The following is a 21,493-nucleotide window of genomic DNA, read 5'->3' as shown; positions in this document are numbered from 1 at the left end:
CCCCGTCTTTACAGCTGGGGTCTCCGAAAGGACCCTGGGAGACGACACGCGCCGTGGGGGGCTTTCCTGAGGCCTGCGTGCAGCTGGCTCAGTCATCGGGGCCTCCGTCTCTGCACCCCGACTCCGGCTACACGGCCCACCCGACGGTCACAGCCTTTACCACAGGGGCGGATGGGAACAGCCCTCTGCAGTCTCAGCCTCCTCATGTGAAAGGGGAGGGGGTGGAAGGGGGGAAGGAATCGGAGAGCCTCGTCTGTAACGTCCACAAGCTGGGGCGGTGAGTCCGGAGCCTGCGACCCACCCCACCAGGACACATGGGTTCCCGCCCCACAGCGTCCGCGCCTGGGCCTGGGACAAGTGGGCAAGACGCCGTGGGCCTCGGAAGCTCAGCTCAGCTCGAGATTTACGGGGAAAGACCGTCATGCCATCCAGGTAGAAGAATCTAGAAAGTGGGAGGGAGGGGGCCGGGGGGAGGAGGGGCGGAGAAGACCCAGCACAGCCGGGGAGTGCCCGGCAACCACCCCCGCCTCGCCGCCTGCCCCCATTCCGGGGATGTGCTGTTCTCTCCTCAGACCATCAAGTTCTCAGGAAAGGCTTCTCCCCCTAAACTGCTAAAGTAAGTGGAAGTGACAGCGTCACCGCCCGAGGTTTCCGCTAAGGGCGGCATGACTGTGTTTACCCAAAACTCACACCACCTGCGTCTGCCCGAAAGCCGGGGCCCTGCCCGCCCCCGCATCTGCTGGCAGTGGGCGTTGCCCTGGACCAGGTGGCCAGGGGGCCCCCAGGACCCAGCGACCTCACGCCTCCGAGGGCTGGGCCGAGGCGGACGGGGCTGCCGCCGAGTCAGCTGAGTGACGTCGTCGTTCAGTCGGGCGGTCGTGTCCAACTCTGCAGCCCCGCGGACTGCAGCCCGCCAGACTCCTCTGTCCAAGGGATTTCCCGGGCAGGAACACGGGGGTGGGCTGCCATTCCACTCTCCAGGGCATCTCCCTAAACCAGCGCTGCAGAAGGGCTCTTTCCTGCTGAGGCCCCAGTGAATGCCCCTGGCCGAGCAGAACCGTGCCTGGCGCGGCCCAGCACACGGGCTCCCAGCGCTGTGGTCACCGCAGCCTCGCCACAGGACCCCCCGTCCACGTGCACCGTCCGCGTCTTCCTGGACGCAGGGCCAGCGAGCCGCAGACACAGGCACCCCCGCAGGGCGACCGCTGACCAGCACCAGCAGAGCGGCCGCGGGACCCACCCCAGGCCCACTGGGGCCGGCGCTTAGACGGGAAACCAGTGGGCTGTGACACTGGCTGATCACCTAAGTGGACACCTTTCCACCTCTCCCCTCCGGCGGGGAGGAGGGTGGGCAGACGAGGCCAGAGTCTCCTAGGCCCACCACCTGTCTCCCGGGGAAGGGGCCCCTCTGAGGTCACCCTGCCGCCCCCAGGCTGTGCAGGGGCAGGGGGCAGCGAGGTCCTGCTGCCCGTTCGCCCGCGGCCACCGCTCACAGGGCATCCCTCCCCCCAGGCGGCTCCCCACCCACAGGCAGAGCCCTGCAGGAAACAAGCGCCCAGCACCCCGGGGTAACCATCCGTCCCCGACCTGCAGCGGGGGACGGGGTGGGGTGGCAGCTCTGCAGCCCCCCCCCGTCCTCCCCTAAGGACAGCTCCCAGCCATGGACACCTCGGGCCCCCGGAACACGGTGTGGGAGCCAGGCTGCGGCGGGGGGCAGGGCTGCTGGCGGAGGAGAAGACCACCCCCCCACCTCCCGCTCGGAGCCCAGGAGCCAGCCACAGCCACACCAGAGACAAAAGGCTCAACGAAGACCCTGCGGCTGACCCTGGGAAACTCCAATCTCTCCTGCTCGGGGGCAACTCGCGTGACCCCAGGCCCAGCCCGGCACCCGCCACCCCAGGGATGAAAGGTGGCTCTCAGCGCACCCGCCGAGGCCAGCGCCAGCTGCCACTGGGCGCACCCTGGGGACAAGCCCAGCCTGGCAGGGCCGGGGAGGCAGGGAGGCCCCTGCACGCGTCAGACCAGGAGGAAGCCCAAGGCACTCGGGCTGGGAGCTCGCTCTGGAACTTTCCACCTCCACCTGGCCATGTGGGCAGGCGGCGGATCAACCCTGAGCGCCCACAGGCCTGATCCCAAACCAGGAACCTCCGCCATGCCCCAGATTTTAACCAGATCCATCAGGCACTTGCTCAGCAATTCAGTTTAGTCACTCAGTCGTGTCTGGCTCTTTGCGACCCCAAGGACCGCAGCACGCCGGGCGGGACACAGGTTACAGCACTGAAAGCTCGTCACCGACAGATGGAGGCCTGATGCGGCGGGCGCCCCAGCTCCCGGTGAATCGAGTGCATCTCATCCCCGTGGCCTCCTGGCCACAGCTGTCCCACCCCCGCCAGGGCGGACTCGGGCTGGGGAGAGTGAGGGGCGGTGGGTGGCCATGCAGGGAGGGACCCCAGGGCCAGACGCCGCGGGCCAGGCCCTGAAACGCGCCTCGGCACTCAGGGGCCTGCAGCCCAGCGGGTCACGGGCCGGGCAGTGCCGGGGCCGGCCTGGGGGCAGCCGCCCCGCCTCTAGGGAGGCCTGCACTTTCCGAAACATGTCACTGAGCTCTCCAAGTTCCCTCCTGGCTCCAAGACCAGGTGCCAGGCCCAGAGAAAGCTCCAGAAGTAATTAGTCGAATGAATTAGCAACACGGTCACTACGTTACCCTGATGAGTCAGATGACAAGGCATGTGGGAAAGTCAAGTCCAACACCGCAAGGCCACTGGCTCCCATCAGATAAAACCCCAGCAGAGCCCAGACGAGGCACTAGCCACAGCAGGTTCGAAGGGAGTCAGGCCTTCCAAGACCCCACCGAGGTGTCTCCCCGACCCCAGACCACAGCCAGCGTGGGGCTCGCCTGGGGCTCTGACAGCCCCTGGAGACGGGCCGGACTCCCAGCCTGGGACCCCGTCCCCCAGACGCCCAACAGTGCAGCTCAGAACCCACCTCAGTGCCATGTGACCACCGTCCCCCCAGGCCAAGGTCCCAGGTCTTGGCCAGGCCAGGGGGCAGCCCCCCACACCCAGGATCCCCAGACCTTGGACGGGGCTATTGCTTCCAGGAGGTGCTGACCAGAACTCCCCCGCCCTGGGTGGTCCCAGATCCCAGGCTGCCCCCCAGACAAGGCAGCCCTGTGACTGAAACGCCTCTCATCTGCAGGACCGAGAGAAACCACTCGGTGGGCTTGAGAGTGGCTCAGACCGGGGGCCTGGGGCGGGTGCTGCACCCATGCGGTCCTCACCGCCAGGCCTCTGGGGAAGGAAGCAGACACAAGGATGCAGACTTGAACTTGGGACTTCTGCAAGGCCACAGGGCAGAGCCGGGCTCACGGCCACAGCACGGTCCCGTGACCAGCGGGCAGGGAGGGGAAGGAACAGCTGCTTCCTGCCAACTCCGCCCCGGCCCGACGACAGGGAGTCTGCAGCCTGTCACCGGCTCGGGCAGCGGCCGGATGCCGACCCCGCGCCCCAGGGCCTGGGCAGGCCACCGAGTGGCTCTCAGCCCGGCCCAGGAGCCCCGGGCCCCCCCAGGCAGGACAACGAAAGCAAAGGGGCTTTGGGTCAGAGCCGGGGGCTTGAAGCGGCTGTGGGAACACCAGCCCAGACAGCGGGGCTGAAGGCCACAGCAAGCCGCCCCACCAGGCGCCTGGCCCCCCCAGCCCCACCGCCGGGTCTGGCTCCTCACCCCTTTCCAACCCGGGATCCCGGGGTCCCCAGACCCTCCACCCTGACCCCTGGTGGGGGCAACAAGGCGTCTCGGAGTGTGAGCCCCTTCCCTTCGCAGGCCAGGCCCACCAGAGCCCCCAGGCTGCCCCCAGACAGCCAGCCAGAGGCAGCCCGCGAGGGAAACGGACAGGACGTGGGCTGGGGTCCCCAGGGCAGGCGCAGGACCTCCAGAGCCTCGGCCTGTGTTTGGACGGTGGACACGGAGGAGGGGCCGCCTGCTTCCCGCCCCCACGAGGGCTCACCAAGGCCGGTCCCGTCCCCGGCCACGTGTACCTGCCCCCCGGAAGGGATCCGGCCACAAATGCTGACTGTGTTTATTATTATTATTTATTTATAGCAGAGAAGGCGAGGGGTCTGTCTCAACCAGTCCTCAGGAAGACTCAAACCCAGGCCCACTGATGGGGCTGGAGGGCCAGGGGAAGGGACCACCCTCCCCGGCGGCAGGAGCACCAGGGAGCCAAGAGGGATGAGGGGGAAGGGGAGCGAAGCCCGAGGAGAAAGGCGCCTGGGGAGGGCGGGCCGCCCCGCACGGCCAGCCAGCTGGTTGCTGTTGAACTCTGACCACAAGGCGCCCTCCCAACACGAAGCCCACGGGCACCCCGCCACGGGAGACCACCGAAGCCGCCGGCCCTGCAGCCTCCCAGGCTCTGAACGGCCTCAGGCACCCACCGCCGGGCTTCAGTTTCCGCAGGGGCCAAGGGGAAAGGCAGCTTCCAAGTCCGGTTCCAAGACGCCCTCGCTCGGGAGGGCCGGGGACACCCAGCCCGGCCCCAACAGCAGCGCCGCGGCCTCCGTTCCTGTCCCAGTGATGGACAGGGGCACCCCCGCCAGCCCCCTGGTCTCCGCTGTTGACCCTGCGTCCTCCTGGCCTCACCTGGAGCCTCTCCTTTACCAGGGGGTGTTCACACGCCCTCTGCACCCAAGCCTGCACCCGCTGAAGCGTAAGCCGCCTGGCCATCCCGCCGTGGCCCCCGGGGCTCTCCCGCACCCCTTATTTCCTTGTGGCTTCCTGGGCGCCGAGGGATCCTGGGGCCACCTCCTGAGCCCACGCGGTGAACGGTGAGCGGCAGGGCTCCTGGTCCTCTGCCCACGTGCCCAGCACACTCACACGAAGACCAAGCTCAGAACTGCCGACACACCCAAGGCCAGCCCGCGGCCTCGCGGACACCCCAGCCCCGGCCCCCCGGCCCCATCCTGCAGACAGCAGGGCGGGGCAGGGAGACTCAGGGCAACAGCAGCAAACAGTGCCCGCAAGGCCGGGTCCTGCAGAATCCTCTGCCACTGGACCTCGCCGACTCCTGCATGTGACACGGCCAGGGCGCCCAGGACCTCGAGTCAGACCCCACAAAGCCCTCTGGGGCCGGGACCCCCCCTGCCCTCAGGTCTGGCCTCCCCGCAAGAACCCAGAATTCCTTTTTCGTCTCTCGGCCTCTTGCGCTTGCTGTCCCCCGGCCCCCACCCACTCCCCTATCTAGACCTACAGGTTGCTGCCTCCTCCAGGAAGGCTCCCCTCAAGCTCCACCCCAGCCCAGGCTGATGGAGGCCCTTTCATGCTGGACAGCAGCTGCCCACGTCCCGCCTGTCGCCCCAACTCAACTCTGAGCCCTCACTGACCTCCTGCCTGAAAGTGGCCACTGACGGCCTGGCGAGCCCCCTGTCCAGCCCAGAGCCCAGCAGGCCAGGACACTCACAGGCGAGGACACACAGGCTGGGCCGGACAGAACGCGGCAGCCTGGGCTCTGACCCGAGGATGGGGTTACAGCTGGCTCCTTCCTCGGCCAGGGCCACTCTTGTAAGTGACACACGGCCTCCCACGGGGACCCCTCTGAAGGGCAAGCGACCAAGGTCTGTCCACAGGAACACGCGTGGGGGGTCACGCACCCAAAGGATCCCACGCCCCCCACGCTCCAGCCCGCCCACCCCAGCCCGCCTCCCCATGTTCCCCAGCATCATGGACGCCTGGCCGCCCTGGGCTCCTCCTCGGCCGGCACTGACCACTCCCTGCCCCAAGCTGCCCCACATTCTCGTCCTCTGATAACACAAGTCACAGGCTGCGGGGGCAAAACTGATCATCGTCCGGACAAAACGCCGTTTTCGCTGCATTTTCTAGGAATGCGTGCTCCGCCCCGAGCGTGGCCCTCAGTGCTTATTTCCGGCACATGTCTGCCTCCCGGAAGGTCCCAGCACTCCTTCCCTCCACCCTGCTCAGGGCTGCGTCCCCCGCAGCACCCCAGGCTCGCGGGGCCTGGCTGGCACCACCCTGGGCCTGCACGACCCCTGCACACAGGACCCCCCCCCCGCTTCCAACCCCACCCCAGGGGCCTAGGAGGAAACTGAGGCTGCGAAGGGGGGGTCCTGACGTCACACAGCTGTGGGACGAGGGCGGGGGGAAGGTCCTCCCAGTGCAGGCTCCCCTCCTGGCCCCCAGACCCCCTCTCCCCAGAACAGGGCCGGGCGCAGGCGGGAGGGTGCAGGCCAGTTTCTCCTCGGGGGGCGGAGGGGGGGGCGGTGTGGAGAGCAGGCCCTCCACCGGGAGCAGGATCCAAACCCGTCCGACCGCCCCAGACGACTATCTCTCGATCACATTTCTCAACCCAGCCCCGAGCGAGCGCACGATTACGACAGGCAGGCCGGGGCCGATAAGGAGGCGTGGGGTGCGGGCTGGGGGCTGGGGCCGCCTGCAGGGCGGGGAGGGAGGCAGGTGAGGGGCCCCAGGAGACGCCCTCCAGCAGGATGGGGGCCGAGGGGGGCCCGGCAAGAGGAGGCCTTTCCCAGCCGCGTGGGCACAGGTGCGGCCCGCCCAAGCTGCGACCACGCCCCAGCAGGACCCTGATAGACTCCACCCTTCCCGCCTGAAGCCCTGCAGTGTCTGGCCAAGAACCAGTGAACAGGAGCGTGTGCCCCCGGGCCGGGCACTCAGGGCCTTCAGCTGGGGGCAGGGAGGCCCCAACCCCGCCCCGCAGGCCCCCACTCTGCACAGGGGCCGCCCTCCTCGCAGGGCTGCGTTCCTGGCACCCCCACCTCCCCTTGGACTGACCTCCAGGGAGTCTTATACCCAGCACGGCGAATCCAGCCCAAGACCCGGTCCAGGGACCCCAGGCCCCGCGGCCACGTGAACCAGGCCGATCCCACCGCCGCCCAGAGAACCAGCAAGGCAGCAGCAGCGTATGCGGCCCACGTCGGCAACCAGGAAGCTGAGTGTGGCAGGGTGGGTTAAGGAGCTTGCCCACAGGCCCCCTGCTCCCGAGTGGGCGACCCACAGAAGCCTGACACCACCCCAACTCGGGACAAGTCTAGCCAGCTGGGGTGGAGAAGCTGGGTGAAGACAGGCCACCTCCTAAGAAGGCCCCCAGCCCTCCAGGGGAGGCAAGGGAAGGTGCAAAAGCCAGCAGGGTCCATGCTTCCGGTCAGCGGGGAAAGGAGACTTGGTCTGAGCCAGTGAGAGCTCTGGGGGACCCCTCTCTGGCTCCCCTTGGACACATGACCCTGCCCCTCTTCAGGGACATCAAAGCCCAGCAGCCATCCCAGACCTCACCCCCGTCCCCAACCTAACTGTGGTCAACTCCGCCGCTTCCCGCCCCCGCCACCACCAAGGGCTTATGGGACACCTGGGAGCAGCCCAGCCGCTCCCAGACTCTGCCCCCCTGGGACTAGATCGCTGCAAAGCTTTCCAAAAAATGCAGACTCCAGGGCAGAGCAGAGGCAAGGCCTGGGAGGGACTCCACACACAGCTGCAGGTTGCACAACGGGCCAGGCCCCTACCTGCCTCCGCCGTGTTGCAAGGACCCGCCGCCCTTCAGGCTGGGGAACAGGGTGAGGGCGGAGGCGGTACCGCCCCCCCCCCCAGGGGGCAGCGGGCAGGGGTCCAGGCCTCCCCGGCCTCGGGCACTCACCCCGGCCACAGAGGATCCTGTGCAAACCGCCCCGGGCAGCCGCCACCCCATCCCTTCTCTCCCGGGCTCTGCTGACCCCCGAACTCTGGGCCTCCCCTCCCCACCCCACCGGAGAGTGAAGCCCAAACAAGCGGAGATCAGAACCTGAGCGGACAAGCAGCAGGGCCCGCGCTGGCTGACCGAGAGCCCCTCACCTCCCCGCCTCCCACGGCCAGATCCGGAAACGGGTGGGGGGCGCCCGACGTCTCCCTGACCAGCAGTGAGGGTCCCACTTGCCTTCATCGTCTGTCCTCTGGTTGACAGGGTTCCCAGCCCCCGCCTGGCCCAGCCCCCCGGCCACTGCTCCCACTGACCCTGGGGACCCACAGCCCCCCAGGGACCTGGGCCTGCAGTTCCCCAGGTGAGGAAGAAAGAGCCCCGGGGCAGAGACAGGCAGGGGGAGCCAGGCACGGTGTGCGGGGGTCCTGACTGCAGGAAGCGTGGCCCCAGCCACCCTGAACCCCGGAGGCCAAGAGAGGACACACACCCCTCCTTCAATCACAGGTCCCGGCGCTTCTGGAACAGACCCAGCTCTTGAGCTCCCTGAGGGCAGAGGAGCCAGCCCCGGGAGTCCCCCTGGTCCAGACACCCCGCAGCGCTGGGGCAGGCCCCCCGACTCCCAGCGGACACGTCCTGGTGGCCCCAGGCCCTGCAGGCCCACGCTCATCACCTGGAAGGCCCACGGGCGCTGGCAGGGGAGTCGGAGTGCACAGGCCTGGGGGACGGGACGGGAGCCAAGATCAGGGACTCAGATAAGCATCGCCTGAGGAGCAAGGAGGGCCCGGGGCGCGGGGCGCGGCCTGACCCAGATCTGAGACTTTCAGCAACAGCAGAGCTCCCGAGGATGCAGATCTCCTGGGAACCACACATGCCCGCCCCCGCCACACGCACGCGCGCGCACACGCACATGCATGCACATGCACACACGTGCACACACATGCACGCACACGCCACTCGCACGCGCACTCACGTGCACACGTGTGCACACACATGCACGCACACAGCACTCACGCAAACGCACGCACGCACATGCACGCACACGCCACTCACGCAAACACACGCACACAACCGCACACGCACGCACACACGCGCACACACGCACGCACACAGCTACAGGAAGGGCACCGGGAGCTGCTGGCCCAGCTGCACGTCAGCGTCACCCAGGGCCGCTGGGGAGCCCGGCTCCAAGGCTGCCGCCCTCCTTGGGCTAGGCCGTGGTCCAGACACCGCAGTTCTGAAAGCTCCCCTCTTTCAAAGGCGGGCAGCCCGGTGGGGGACGCCCTAACTGGGTCAGAGCTACAGCTAACTCAGCCTCACACTTCACTGAGCCCACAGGCCTTCTCACGCCAGGCCGACCGCTCAGGAGGGCAGACACAGAGTAACCCACAGCGGCATCTGGCTGCAAATTCTGCAGAAGTTACAGTGACAAGGGACCCGGCCTGGTCCCTCAGCTTCTGCGGAGAAAGCTCAGTTCCACTAGTTGCAGACAACGGCAGAGCCCGGGTCAGAATGACCCATGCCCTCCCCCCCGACGGCCGCACCTTCCCGAGGCCCCAGGCGGCCACGGCTGGCCGACCAGGGAGGCCTGCGGGCAGGGCCAGCCTGAGTCCCTGCTCGGGGGCCTCGAGACCTCTGCTCCCCAGAACGGCAGGCCCCAGCCCGCCCCCCTGCAGCCCCTTAGGGACCGTCCCCCGCTGCAGGTGCAGTTTCCTCAGGGCGCCCCCGGTGAGGCTTGGAGCGGTGTCTGGCAACGCCCCCGAGTCCTGCCAGCGCCGTCAGGGAGAGGTCAGGAAGCCCAGGTCACAGACAGCTCGGCTCACCCAGCCCTGGACATCAATCGCCCTCCGAAGGCCCCAGGAGGCTTCCAGGAGAAAAGGCCCTTCCCTGCCCGAGGCCAGGCATCACTGCCGGACGGAAGGCACCTCAGCCCTCCCGCCCTGGGGAGGGATGGCGGGGGGACAGGGCAGACGACCCTCTGACCTGGAAGAGGCAGGCTGTGTCCAGGCCACGCCTTCGGGAGGACTGGCAAATTGATGCACCGGGGCACAGAGTCCCCAAGAAGCAGATGGAGCCCCCCGGCCGTCAGGGCCCTTCCGCACGCAGGGGAAGGTGTGCTGAGGGCGGGCAGTGCCCCGGGCAGCCACGTGAGCGGACGCCAGCCTGACGCCCCCATGCGTGCTCAGAGGCACACACACACCACACACACACACACGCACACACACGCACCACACACGCACGCACGCAGCCCAGGCCGCCAGGGCCCCCTCCGGCTCCATCTGCCTGGCCCAGGGCCTCCCACACCCAGGGCCATCAGAAACTCCACCTTGTGGGGACATTCACGAGCACCATTCCAGCGCCCTTTAAATCATCTAAGAAAATAAACACGGCTCCTTCCCAGCTGAGCTCGCTTCCTGAGGCCCCAAAACTCCAGGTGCAGCCCGCCCCTCACAGCCCATGCAGTGTCCCCAGGGACATCCCCCAAGAGACCTCCCCCAAGGTGGCGGGCACCCTGCTCTCCAGGAGGACCGTGCCCGATGCGAGGGCCCTGTCCACCCCCCACGGCGTTCAGGGGAGGCTGAGGACCCACGGGAAGCTGCCCCGAGCCAGCCCTGCCCTCAGCCCCTCAGACAACCCCATGACACCCGCACCCCAACTCTGCCTCGCTGGGGAAACCGCCGCAGAGCCGGGCGGGAGCCGCCGGACGCAGCCAGGGCATGCGGCGCCCAGCGCCCGCTGGCAGCCGGGGATCAGTGCCGGCCCCGCCAAAGGAAAACACGAGGCCCGGCGGAGGGAGGCTGGAGGCTGGGTGGTCCAGACGCGCCGCCGCACACAGCCTACTCCTGGCGGGCGGCCACCTCTGCCCGCCGCTGGGCAGGGGCACAGTGGGGAGGAGCCGGGCAGCTCTGCCCAGTGCCGGGCCATCGTCCGTGGGCCTGGAGGGGACCCCAGCTGCCACCCCGGGGCCCAAGACACACCCGCGGGCCCCGACACAGCCCTGCAGACCCCAGGGTCCCAGCGAGCAACCACCGGGCCTGGTTGGACACCCCAGCCCAGCCCCTGCCCACCTGGAGTGGCAACGTCCCCCACGTCCAGGCTCCCCAACAGCCAGGGAGGCCTGGGGGCTCCCCGACCCCAGCTTGCCAAGCACCCAGCACATGCCTGGACAGGCCCAAGCCAGGCAGCCCTGGAGCCCAGAGCTGTCCCCACTGCACCCAAGCCCCTCGTCTCACTCAGGGGGCCCTCGGGACCACCGGAGCTCCCCCCGCTCCCACGCCAGGCCTCCTGACCTCAGCCCCAGGCGCACCCATCCTGACCCATGAACACACGGAGCCAGAGTCTGCACCCCCAGCCCCACACTCAGGGCAGAGTCTGCACCCCCAGCCCCACACTTAGGCCAGGACAACCCCACCAGCTCACACCAGACACAGCCCCACCAACACACGCCTGACACACACTCCCCTCACCAACACACGCCAGACACACGCACCCCTCACCAACACACGCCTGACACACGCACCCCTCACCAACACGCCAGACACATGCTCCCCTCACCAACACACGCCTGACACACGCACCCCTCACCAACACCCGCCTGACACACGCACCCCTCACCAACACACCAGACATACGCTCCCCTCACCAACACACGCCTGACACACGCACCCCTCACCAACACACGCCTGACACACGCACCCCTCACCAACACACCAGACACACGCTCCCCTCACCAACACACGCCTGACACACACACTCCCCGCCAACACACGCCTGACACACACACCCCAACAACACACGCCTGACACACACACCCCTCACCAACACACGCCAAACGCCCCCCGCCTGGCCAGCGCCGCAGCCCCCACGAATCTCCGAGGCCCCCCAGCACACCCACCCTGACAAATCCCGCTGGGCACCGGTCACCCCTCGTTCGGATGGTTAAAAATTCATTCACGCAGCAGATTTGTTATTACATCTCGGCCGTAATTAAAGAGGCCGCACAGCGGCATTTTAAACAGCAATGTCACTTTCTAATTGACAAGGCTCCATTAACGAGAAAAAGACTCAAACGGGGCTGAAATGGAGCCAGCGCCCCTCCTCCACCCGGGTGGGGGACGATGGTTCGGCTTCAATTTTTAATCCACTGATGAAATATTCAGAGGCCCGAGAGGGGATCACATTTCCCAGGGCGTCGGATCCCTGCCACTATAGGGGCTTCTGAGCTGGGAGGGCACCGAGGTTGGGGTGACGCGGTCAGGACGGGCCTGGACACCTGCCCGCCCCCCGCCAGCACAGTCCCATCGCTTGGGCCACGCGCGCCTCCCTGCCCGGCGTCCTGCCCCGGGCCCACAGACCCCGAGAGGGGGCGAGTCCCCGGAGGGGAGCAAGGGACCCAAGGCCACCAGCAGTGACCCCGACCTCCTGTTTCCGGTCCTGCCTTGTCTGGACCTCCAGGGCCAGCCCACCCGCAGGAGAGTCAGCACCTGCCCAGAGCCATCACTTCCTAAGGGGACCAGAGGGTGGCCTCTGCTGCCAGCATCTGCTCCCAAGCGGGCAGGCAGACCTCACGGTGTGAACGCTCCTCCCGACGGCTGCGTCGGCTGCCGTTTTACAGGCGGGGATGCTGAGGCAGGAGGCCCTGGTGGCCCTCGCGGGGCGTCTGCCCACCTCACCTGGGAGCAGGGAACGGCCAGCTGAGAACACAGATGAGGACAGGGGGACCCGGGACCCGAGCCCCCCTGCAACATGGCCCCGGGTGCCGTGGGGCGGGCGAGGAGCCGGGCCCACCTCCCTCCCGCCTGCCTCCCGACCCAGGAGGAAAACATCCGGGATGAGCTACCGCCCAGGGTGGGAGAGACAGTGAACAAGATCACCACGCAGCCGGCCAGGCGCCCACATGGCGACCCCGGCTGCAGGTCTGGGAACGTCCGCCGGCCGCATGCCCGCTGGGCCTCCAAGGAGGAAGACTCTGCATGGAAACTGCCAGACTCCAAGGAGCAGGAGCCCGCGGCAGGCGGCCCCCGGGGGGCCCCGGCCACCTACCAGCTGCCAGGGGCCTCTGCTCCGCCCAGCTGCAAAAGCAAGATGGGCAGTCGCCTCCACGAACGAGGGGCCTGAGGCTCGGAGGGACCAGGGCAGGCAGGTGGGGCAGGCCGGGGTCTCTAACCGCAGCAGTGCGTCTGACCCTGCACCCCAGGGCAGGCAGATGGGGCAGGCCGGGCGTCTCTAACTCCTGCACCCTGCACTGCCCGCCCCCGAGGCTCCCGGGGGCCCGTGCTCTCCACCAGCCCACCTCCGCCGCAGCGGGCAGCATCCACACATCCTGCCGTGCGAGCTGACGCTGACCAGCTGCCCAGCCAGCCTGGACAGGTCATTTAATCACAGCCGCGATCAGCACGGCATCTCCTGGTATCACTGGGCAGGCGCGCCGCCCGGCCATCTGGACACCCACCCCTCCGGACCCCGGGCCTGCGCATACCCTGGACAGAGGCGTGTGCCCGGGGAGGGTGGCGGGGGTCCCGCGGGGCAGGAGGGGGCAGCGTTCCTGGCAGGATGCTGGCTTGAGTCCCCGCCCGAGCCCCCGAGCCAGCCTCCGCGCCCTCCTCCGAGAGGCACGGCCCCCTCCCCAGCGCCCCCAGAAGGCCGCAAGCCCCTGTCCGCTGGCTCCTCCTCCACCAGGAGGGCACCCCCACCCTAAGCCCACCGAGCCCTCCCCGAGGCGGGGTCGCTCCCTGCCCAGAGCCGCCCTGCCCAGATGTCCAGGCACAGCATCATCGGCGGGGGGACAGCCCCAGGCCCAGCCAGGCCCTTCTCCTAGGAGAGCCTCCACGCGGGCTCTCCGGGGCCAGGGCAGGACTCACGGGACCCCCACTCCGCCGTGAGCGCAGGGCCGACGTGAACCCACTCGTCACCCCCTCCCTCAGCGCGGGCCCTGCCTGCACCGCTAGTGACAGAACTGGGTCTCAGCCGACACGCCAGCCCCTGCCCGGAGCCGCTCTGCCCGCTGGCGCAACGCGGCGCCTCCCAGGGACGCTGCGGAGCCGGAGTCCGGGGTGAAGCCGGGCTGACGTCCCCGAGGTCAGGGGTCGGCCGGCGTTTCGGGGCCACTCTCGGGATTCTGCTCTCCCCACCCAGGTCCCAGTTGCCCCCCCACCCCAGTCGTCAAGCGCCCAGGCCCAGCGGGACGCCCCCCAGGGATGGACCTCGGGACAGGGAGGGGGTGCAAAAGCCGTGCAGGAGTGCCCCCCACCCCAGGAAGGCAGGCCCATAGCCAAGACGGGGTCAGCGGCCCCCGGGGCTCAGCCAGCAGTGCGGGGCTCCCCCAGCCCTGACCCAATGACCTGAGGCAGGGCCCCCTCGAGCCCCCCGCCCTCAGCGAGCACCCCTGCCCCCCCGGGAGCACACTGCCAGCCCCCACCCCCCGGCCAAGGCCGCGCCCCCCCCACACCAGCCAAGGCCACGCCAACAACCCGCCGCCTGCCCCCACGCTCGAGCTCCGGGGTCGTGCTGACCAAATGCCGCACCGAGGACACCCCACGCTCTGACCGCAGGTTCCGGCCCCAGCCCGGGTCGGTGTCCCCAGGTCCTCCCACCTCCACGCGACCCCATGCAGCCCAACCGACCGCCTGGGACTCCACCCTTCCCACCACACCCCACAAACAGGACCCCGTCAGGCCCAAACCTCACAGGCACCCCAATTCCCAGAGAACCTCAACTCCCAGAGAACCCCAATTCCCAGAGTGCACCCCGATTCCCAGAGAAACCCGACACCCAGAGAACTCCAATTCCCAGCGGACACCCAATTCCCAGGGCCTCCAGTCCTGGCCTGTGGGATATGGCTCTAACCGCAGCCCAGCCCCACCATGCCTCCACCCCCAAGGCCACCAGCCCTCGGGGACTCGGGACCCCACCCTGACCCGGGGCCCCGTCTCTGCAGCAGCAGGGCTTCCCATGGCAGCCCCCCGGCTCTGCCCCCCACCCACTGCACTGCGGTCAACCCGGGCCCCTGCGCTGACCCCCCTGGGCCGGCCTCACCCCCACCCCGGGGCCCCTGGATGGGCTGCCCCGAGCCCCCCCAGCACCACCTGGCCACCCGTCTCGTCCGACCGTGCACCTCCAGCGTCATCCCACGTACCCAGGATGCGGCCATCGTCACCGCAGGCCCCGCTCTCCTCTGGACGTGGGGGTGGGGCAGTCAGAGGGGAGCCCAGCTCCGAGCAGTTCCCCCGGGGGCCCCGCGTTCAGCAGACACCCAGACACCGTGAGGGCCGTCCCCCGCCCCCCAGCACCCGTCCATCGGGGCGGAGGGCGCGGTGTCGCCCCTCACCGCCCGGCCTCCCGGGATGGCGGCACCCCGCTCTGCGTGGGGGGCAGACAAAGGCAGGCCGGCCACCCCAAGCCCACAGTTCACCTCGGTCAACACCACGGCCAGCCAGGGCGTCCTCCGCCCAGTGATCTACATTTTTATTAAATCACAGGGGAAAATTAGAAACATTATTACTTCCCTCAGCCCTTAACTCTTCATCCGCCCCTGCGGCAGCACAGTCTGTCCGGGGAGACACCCCGGCCCCCACCCCAGCTCCACCTGCCCGTCGCCTCCCAGTGCTGGCCCCGGCCTCCCCCCCAGCCTGCGGGGGTACCCCCAAGCACAAGGCCTCCCCCACGGCCTAGGTCCTCTCGCAGGGCCGCAGTTCCGGCCAGTGCAGCCAAGGGGCAGCGTCTCCCCCGCCCCCGCACCAAGTCGGGCAGAGCACCTCCCCAGGCCCGGTCCTCCCATCCTGTGGCCGGGCCCAGCTGTCACCCCCCGCCCCGTGCCCACGCGGGAGACCCCCAGAGCTCGCACCAGCCCAGCTCCGCAAGGTCACCCAGGGAGGACGCGGCGGGACGTGGCAGCCCCCAGAAGCCCCCACCCCCGCCCTCAGCCACGATCCTCCGTGTGTGAAGACCTGCGGTGCGGTGGCCACAGCCCCTGGGACCCCCGCGGACGCAGAGTCGGGCCCCGGTCGGGGGTTGGGACAGGGGCCCCACCAGCGAACCACCCGTGGACGTAGAGCCTCAGAAGGAAGGGCAGACTCAGGGGGTGAGTGGGGGCGAGGGCGATGGCGACCCCCACGCGGGGTGGGGAGGGGCCGCAGAGCGGCTGCAGGGCCGTCGGGAGGGAGGTTTCAGGGCAGACACAGCACGTGCTCGAAGGTTCTAGCAAACAGGAAGCAGAGCAGGAAGGCTGGTCCCACGGGAGCACAGATGCGTGCCCGGTCCAGGGCTGCGGCTTTGCCCCGAGGACCACGGCGTGGCGGAGGAGGGACCGCAGGACGACGGCACGACCCAGTCCGGCATTCCGGGATGGGTGAGCTAGCGCTGCAAGCACGCATCAGCCCCACGACCCACACCCACCCGCCGCCCCCTGCTCCCCACAGGGTCCCTACGCGGCAGGCGGGGGGAAGACACCCCAGATGCACAAGACAAGCGCCGTGGGTGTGGAGGGGGCCCTCCCAGGGGGGGCATCTAGGAGGGCTTCCCGTAGGAAGGGGCGTCCGGGCGCCGCCGGCTTGCCTCTGCGCCGGGAGGTGACCCAGATTTAGTCACGAATGAACAGGCTGGGAACGGGCCTCCAATGCCTCTCCACTTCCCGGCCGGCACTCCTCAGCTGTTCCCGCCCACCGCCCTCCCTGGGGCAGAGCCCCTCCCAGCTGATGCTTCTCAAACACCTCAAGGGGCCAAGCAGGCAGCTGCTGGTGGCACCGTCAGGGTGGGGGACACTGGGGTGGGGGACAGCAGTGGGGGGTCACCAGGGTGGGGGTCACCAGGAGTGGGGGTCACCGGGGGCGGGGGTCACCGGGGGCGGGGGTCACCGGGGGCGGGGTCACCGGGAGTGGGGGTCACCGGGGTGGGGGTCACCGGGGGTGGGGGTCACCGGGAGTGGGGGTCACCGGGGTGGGGGACACCAGGGTGGGGAGACACCGGGGCTGTTATTAGACTCTGGATTAAGACCTCCAGGAAGCACCAGGCCCAGAACGCAATGTCAGAGCAACAGAGGTGGTCCTGCCAGACCCAAGCCCGTGGCTGCGGCCCCTGCTGCTGGAGGCTGCTGAGGCCAGGACTGCGGCTGCCCAACCTCAGGAACCAACCCCCCAAAGGGCCGCGTCCATTCTGGCCCCAGGTCTGGGCAGGAAGGGCCCCGAGCCCAGCAGGTGCCCCCACCGCTGCTGGCCCAGGAGACACGAAGCCCCTATCTGCAGACGTGGCCCTTCCCTGGCACACACTCCGGTCGTGCAGACACCAGCTCTGAGACATCCCAGGGGGAGAGGCTGTGCCCCCCGACAGGCAAGGAGACGCTGCCTGAGGCCCTGAGACTGGACGCTCACAGTGGCTGCTGGGGCCACCCACTCCCATTTTCCAGGCAGAGGGGCCCCTGATCACTCCACCAGGCAAAGGGCCCTCCTGTTCAAGCAGCCGAAGCCAACAGGCTCTGTGAACACTAGACCCTGGCCCTCCGCTTGGCCCAGGGCCCCTGGAGTCGCCGTCTGACTGCCCGGCCAGCACTGATGCTGAGGGGGGCTCCGAGGCCTGGCCCGTCTCTTCTTCCAGGGGATGGGACGCTGGCACCACGGCTGTGAAGGGAGGGGACCTAACCCAGGGGGGCTTCCTGGAGGAGGACGCACACATGCAGACACCTGACTGAGCGGAAAGGTATGCAGGACCCGGAGGACGGGGCAGGCGTGGCTCCTGAGGACCAAGCGACCCGGGGCGGGAGTCACAGGAGAGCAGAGCCAGGCGGCAGCGAGAACCACATCCTGCGGGCACTGGGGACCCACAGAGGGTGGTGCCCAGGGAAGGGCAGTCCGGCTGGGCGGGGAGGGGGACAGCGCGCGACCCCAAGGCCCAGAGCCGGCTCCAGCCCCACCCGCCCCCCCATCCTCCTGCTGGGAACCCAGACAGAACCCAGGGCTCGACTTCCCACCTTCGCAAAAGAAATCTGGGCCATGGGTGCCCCGGGCTGGGGTTTTTTTTGTCGAGAAATCCGGTCTCCCCTCCGCCCTGCGGCTGCTGAGTCAGGAGCCCGGGCTGGGGGAGGGAGGGCCAAATCACAGCCCCTTCCAGCAGCATGGGCAGGAAGTGAGCTCGCTGAAGCCCAGCTACCACCCCGGGGCCCGGCCCGGCCCGGCCCACAGGACCAGCACCCCCGCCATGGGACCAAGCATCCTCTCTGCTCTCCGCCCAGGAAGGGACCCGCCTGGGGCTGCGGACACCGAGGCCTGGGGCAGGACAGGCCGGGTGATGCATGGGACCCCGTCCTGGGGCATGGAGCAGGCTCGGGCCTGGGGACGGTTTCGAGGTGGAGGGGCGCCGGAATTAGGCTTCAGGGGCGAAGAACCCGGGGAGGGCAGGGCAGGCCCACCCGGCAGCGGGAACAGAGACAGCAAAGGCTCAGAGTTGGAGACTCACAATGCACATGGCCCAGCAGGGACCCCTCGGGGCTCCGCTCTGCGGGGGGGCGCCTGCCTGATCTGGGGGAGAGGGGGTAGCTGACCAGGCCTGACCACCCACCCACCCCTCCGGCGAGGGCCCGTGAGTGTCACGGGCGGGAGTACGGGAGGGCGAGAGGGCGCCAGGGACGTCACGTCTGCTGACCGAGCCCCCGCCCCCCACTCGCGTTTGGGGAGGAAATGCTCTTTCCCACAGTTTCGAAAGATCCTCTTTGCTTGAAGGAAGAGAGGCACCCAGAATCACACCATTCCACGGCCTGGGGCCATGCTCGCTGGGGGTGGGGGTGGGGGGCGCCGCTCCCCCGAGCCCGCCCACCAGGGAACGCACGCTCCTGTCCAGGCCGCGAGGGGAGAGGCCGGCGCGGACAAGGCACTGAGCGTCCCCCTCCCCACCGAGTGTGCATCACGGCGGCACCCGCGAGGGGGCTCCCTTCCTGGTCCTGGGGGATTCCTGGGCCCCAGAAGAGTCTGGAACCACCCCTTCCAGGGAAACCCTCCCGGTGGGGGGTGCAAATTCCCACATCTCCCCCCTACAGCCCGTCCCGCCGCTGGGTGCCGCGGGGCAGGCCTCCCACAGGCCCTCAGGCACCACAGTGAGGACTCCGCTCCCCAACCTGCAGACGAGGACTCCGAGGGTCAGAGCGGCCCCCAGAACTGAAGGTTCACCCCCACGAGCACCCTGGAAGTGTCACCACCCTCCTCCACAGAGGACAAGGCCCAGGCTCAGAGGGACACGCTGCCCCAGGTCACTCAGCTGCAAAGGGCCGAGTGGGCACCCAGACCAGGCTCAGGAGGGCTGCCCCCACAGGGCCACCCAGCCTGCACGTGGCTTCCCCAGGCTCCCGGGAGGAGCCCCACTAGGCAGATGCCCTCTGGCCACGCCACCTCTGCAAGGCGTAGAAATCCCATCGTCTTCAAGGAGGAGGTGTCCCCCACCCGCCTCAGCCACGGGATTCGGTTTTCTGGCCTCTGATGAAGGTACTCCCCATGGTCTCGGCACCAACAGGCCAGCAGCAGTGGGCACCTCCTGGGCGGGGCCATCCACATCCCTCAGCCCGGAGGGAAGGCCGCCTCGTGCGGGACAACAGTCACCACGGAAGCCAGCTGAGCCAGCCAGCGCACAACGGGCCAGGAGCGAGGTCAGGCCGGTTCTTCCCTGGGGACCCACCACTGGCCCCTCGGGTCAGAATCCCAGACCCACCAGCTGGGTCCGGGCACTGCTGCCCAAGCCCACCCAGGAAGCCCACCCAGCACCTCTGGAGTGGCAGAGGGTCCCGGGCACGAGTGGGCTCAACAGGAGCGAACCCGGGCTCAACCAGCTGCTTGGCACCTGCGTTACTGCCAACGGATGGAGGGGCGGGCATGGAGCGGGGCCCCCTGGGCACAGAACGGGACGGGGCTGGGCCCCTGTGTCCTCCGTCCATCCCCGCTCACGGCCCTTCCTGACCACTCCACCCTGCATCCTCAGGCGCCCGCAGCACACTGGGGTCTCGCCCAGACTTGCTGGTCCATCTCTGACGTGGACACTGCAGGGCTGGTGAGATGGACGTGCCTCTGTGTCCACGTCCCGGCCAGCAACTCCCCAATGGCAGGACCACACAGGCCTTCCGTTCTGACCCCACGGCCCCCTGCTAGTCCCACAGCAAGCCCTGGATAAACCCTGCCACCCTGGCCTGTCCCGCCCAGCCCCTCCACACGGAAGGCCTGGGGCAGACAGCACGATGTGGTGTGCCCAGCCCGGGCACCCCAGTCTCCTGGTCTGCAGAACACTCGGGATTGGCGGCCCCACACCCGCAACCCGAGAGGCCTCAAGGGTCCGCTGGGCCTCCGAGCCCGCCTGCACCTGCAGATGGGGGGGTACAGCACGCTGGGCAGAGGCTGGCACCAGGCCAGCGGCTGGACTGCAGCCCACCGGCTCTCCACCTGAGCCCCAGGCCCACCCAGGCCTGACCCGGGAGCCCAGGACCCACCACCGAATGCCAGATGCCAGCACAAGGCCCAGCTGCACCCATGCAGGCAGGTGAGGGCCCCCTCGCCCCAGGCTGGGCAGTAAACCCCCAACCTGGGGCTCCCACGTCCCCCACACCCGTCGCAGAAAGACCTCAGCTGGCCAGACACTCCAACGCCTCCCCCGCCACCCCGCAGCAGGCTGCTCCCTCAGTGGGTTGGGCCTGGGTCCAGCAGATGCAGCCTGCAGGAGGCCAAGCCCAGGCCTGCCCTCGGCGCATGCTGCCCGGCCAGGTCCGAGGCACACACACTGCTCACCTGCGTGTCCCCAGCCCACTCCGCCCAGCAGGCACGCCCACACTGATCACCCCTCCTCCTCCATCACGGCCACCCCCCACCTCAGCTTCCAGCAGAGAACCAGGGCAGGGCGTCAAGGCACAGGCCCGTGAGCTGGGGGGCACACCCACGGCCACCGCCCACTCCCCACCACGGGCCTCCGGGGAGGGGAAGAGGCTACCTCGCAGCCTGGGGAGAAACGCGCTCCCCGCCACCAGGCATGTGCAAGCCTCGCAGCTGAACCAGGGTCTCGCGCACACACACTTGGCTTCCCCACGGCCCCAGGACTGCGCCAGGAAGCCGGGTGGAGACTGGAGGGCGGGGGCCTATCTAACCCAGAGTTGCTAAAAAGAGCCAACGGGGAAGTAAAAATAGGAAATAAAAATAAAATTGCTCCAGCCGGCCCTGGTTGTTTGTGTAGGAAACAAGGCATCTCCCGGCCCAGCAGGGCGGGCTCCACGCTGGGCCCCTCCCGGACAAGGAATGTCTCCCCCCGCCCAGCCTCAGCCACCCCAGGCGGCCAGCTGGAAAGGCCCGAGAGGGGTCTCAAGAGCCAGGTTCGGGTCTCAGCTCTGCCGTGACCGGCCGAGTGACCCTGGGCGAGGGGCTGAGGCCCTGTGGGCCTCGGACACGGACCCCTGCCCTGCCCACGGCTCCAGCCCACCGCCTCCCTCTGCCGGGTTTCCCCCGCCTGGGACCCTCACCAACAGCAGAACGCTCTGTCCGAGGCGGGCGGTCAGGACGTGAGGGCAGCAGAGCGCCGTGAGGGAGCCGGCCTGGCTTCTGCGAGGACGCCTTCCATGCCCTCCTTCCCTGTGGGCACTTGCAGGGTTAGCGTCAGGCTCATTCGCGCTAAAGTGTGCGTGACTGACCCCGGCTTCAAGGCCGGCCCATTCTCCCAGGCTGCAGGATCCCTTGGAAGGGAAGACAGCCCAGCCAGAGGGCAGGAGGGGGGGCTGGGGCTCCCTCATCTCACCGCTCCCCAACTCTGGCAGGGCGGGGACCCTCTGCCACCCGCCTCATCCAGGGA

At 68.8% G+C, this 21,493-nt stretch overlaps 2 protein-coding genes across 4 annotated transcripts in view; both read right to left on the bottom strand.

Moving 5' to 3' along the window:
• RXRA (retinoid X receptor alpha) overlaps positions 1–21,493 on the bottom strand; it is a 92,185-nt gene that overhangs the window by 58,185 nt on the left and 12,507 nt on the right. The gene's annotated exons all lie outside the window — the stretch shown is intronic.
• On the bottom strand, positions 73–21,159 carry LOC122442372 (collagen alpha-1(III) chain-like). Its single transcript, XM_043470137.1, has 3 exons — positions 14,829–21,159; positions 7,054–7,057; positions 73–83 (listed from the first exon to the last, which is right to left on the bottom strand). Exon 1 carries the CDS (start codon positions 17,975–17,977, stop codon positions 16,604–16,606), a length of 1,374 nt encoding a protein of 457 aa, XP_043326072.1. The 5' UTR covers positions 17,978–21,159; the 3' UTR covers positions 73–83; positions 7,054–7,057; positions 14,829–16,603.

This window comes from Cervus canadensis, chromosome 5 (genome assembly GCF_019320065.1).
Source record: "Cervus canadensis isolate Bull #8, Minnesota chromosome 5, ASM1932006v1, whole genome shotgun sequence".
Lineage (NCBI taxonomy): Eukaryota > Metazoa > Chordata > Mammalia > Artiodactyla > Cervidae > Cervus > Cervus canadensis.
The sequence above is the reverse complement of the archived record's forward strand: the minus strand, read 5'-3'. Positions and strand labels throughout refer to the sequence as shown.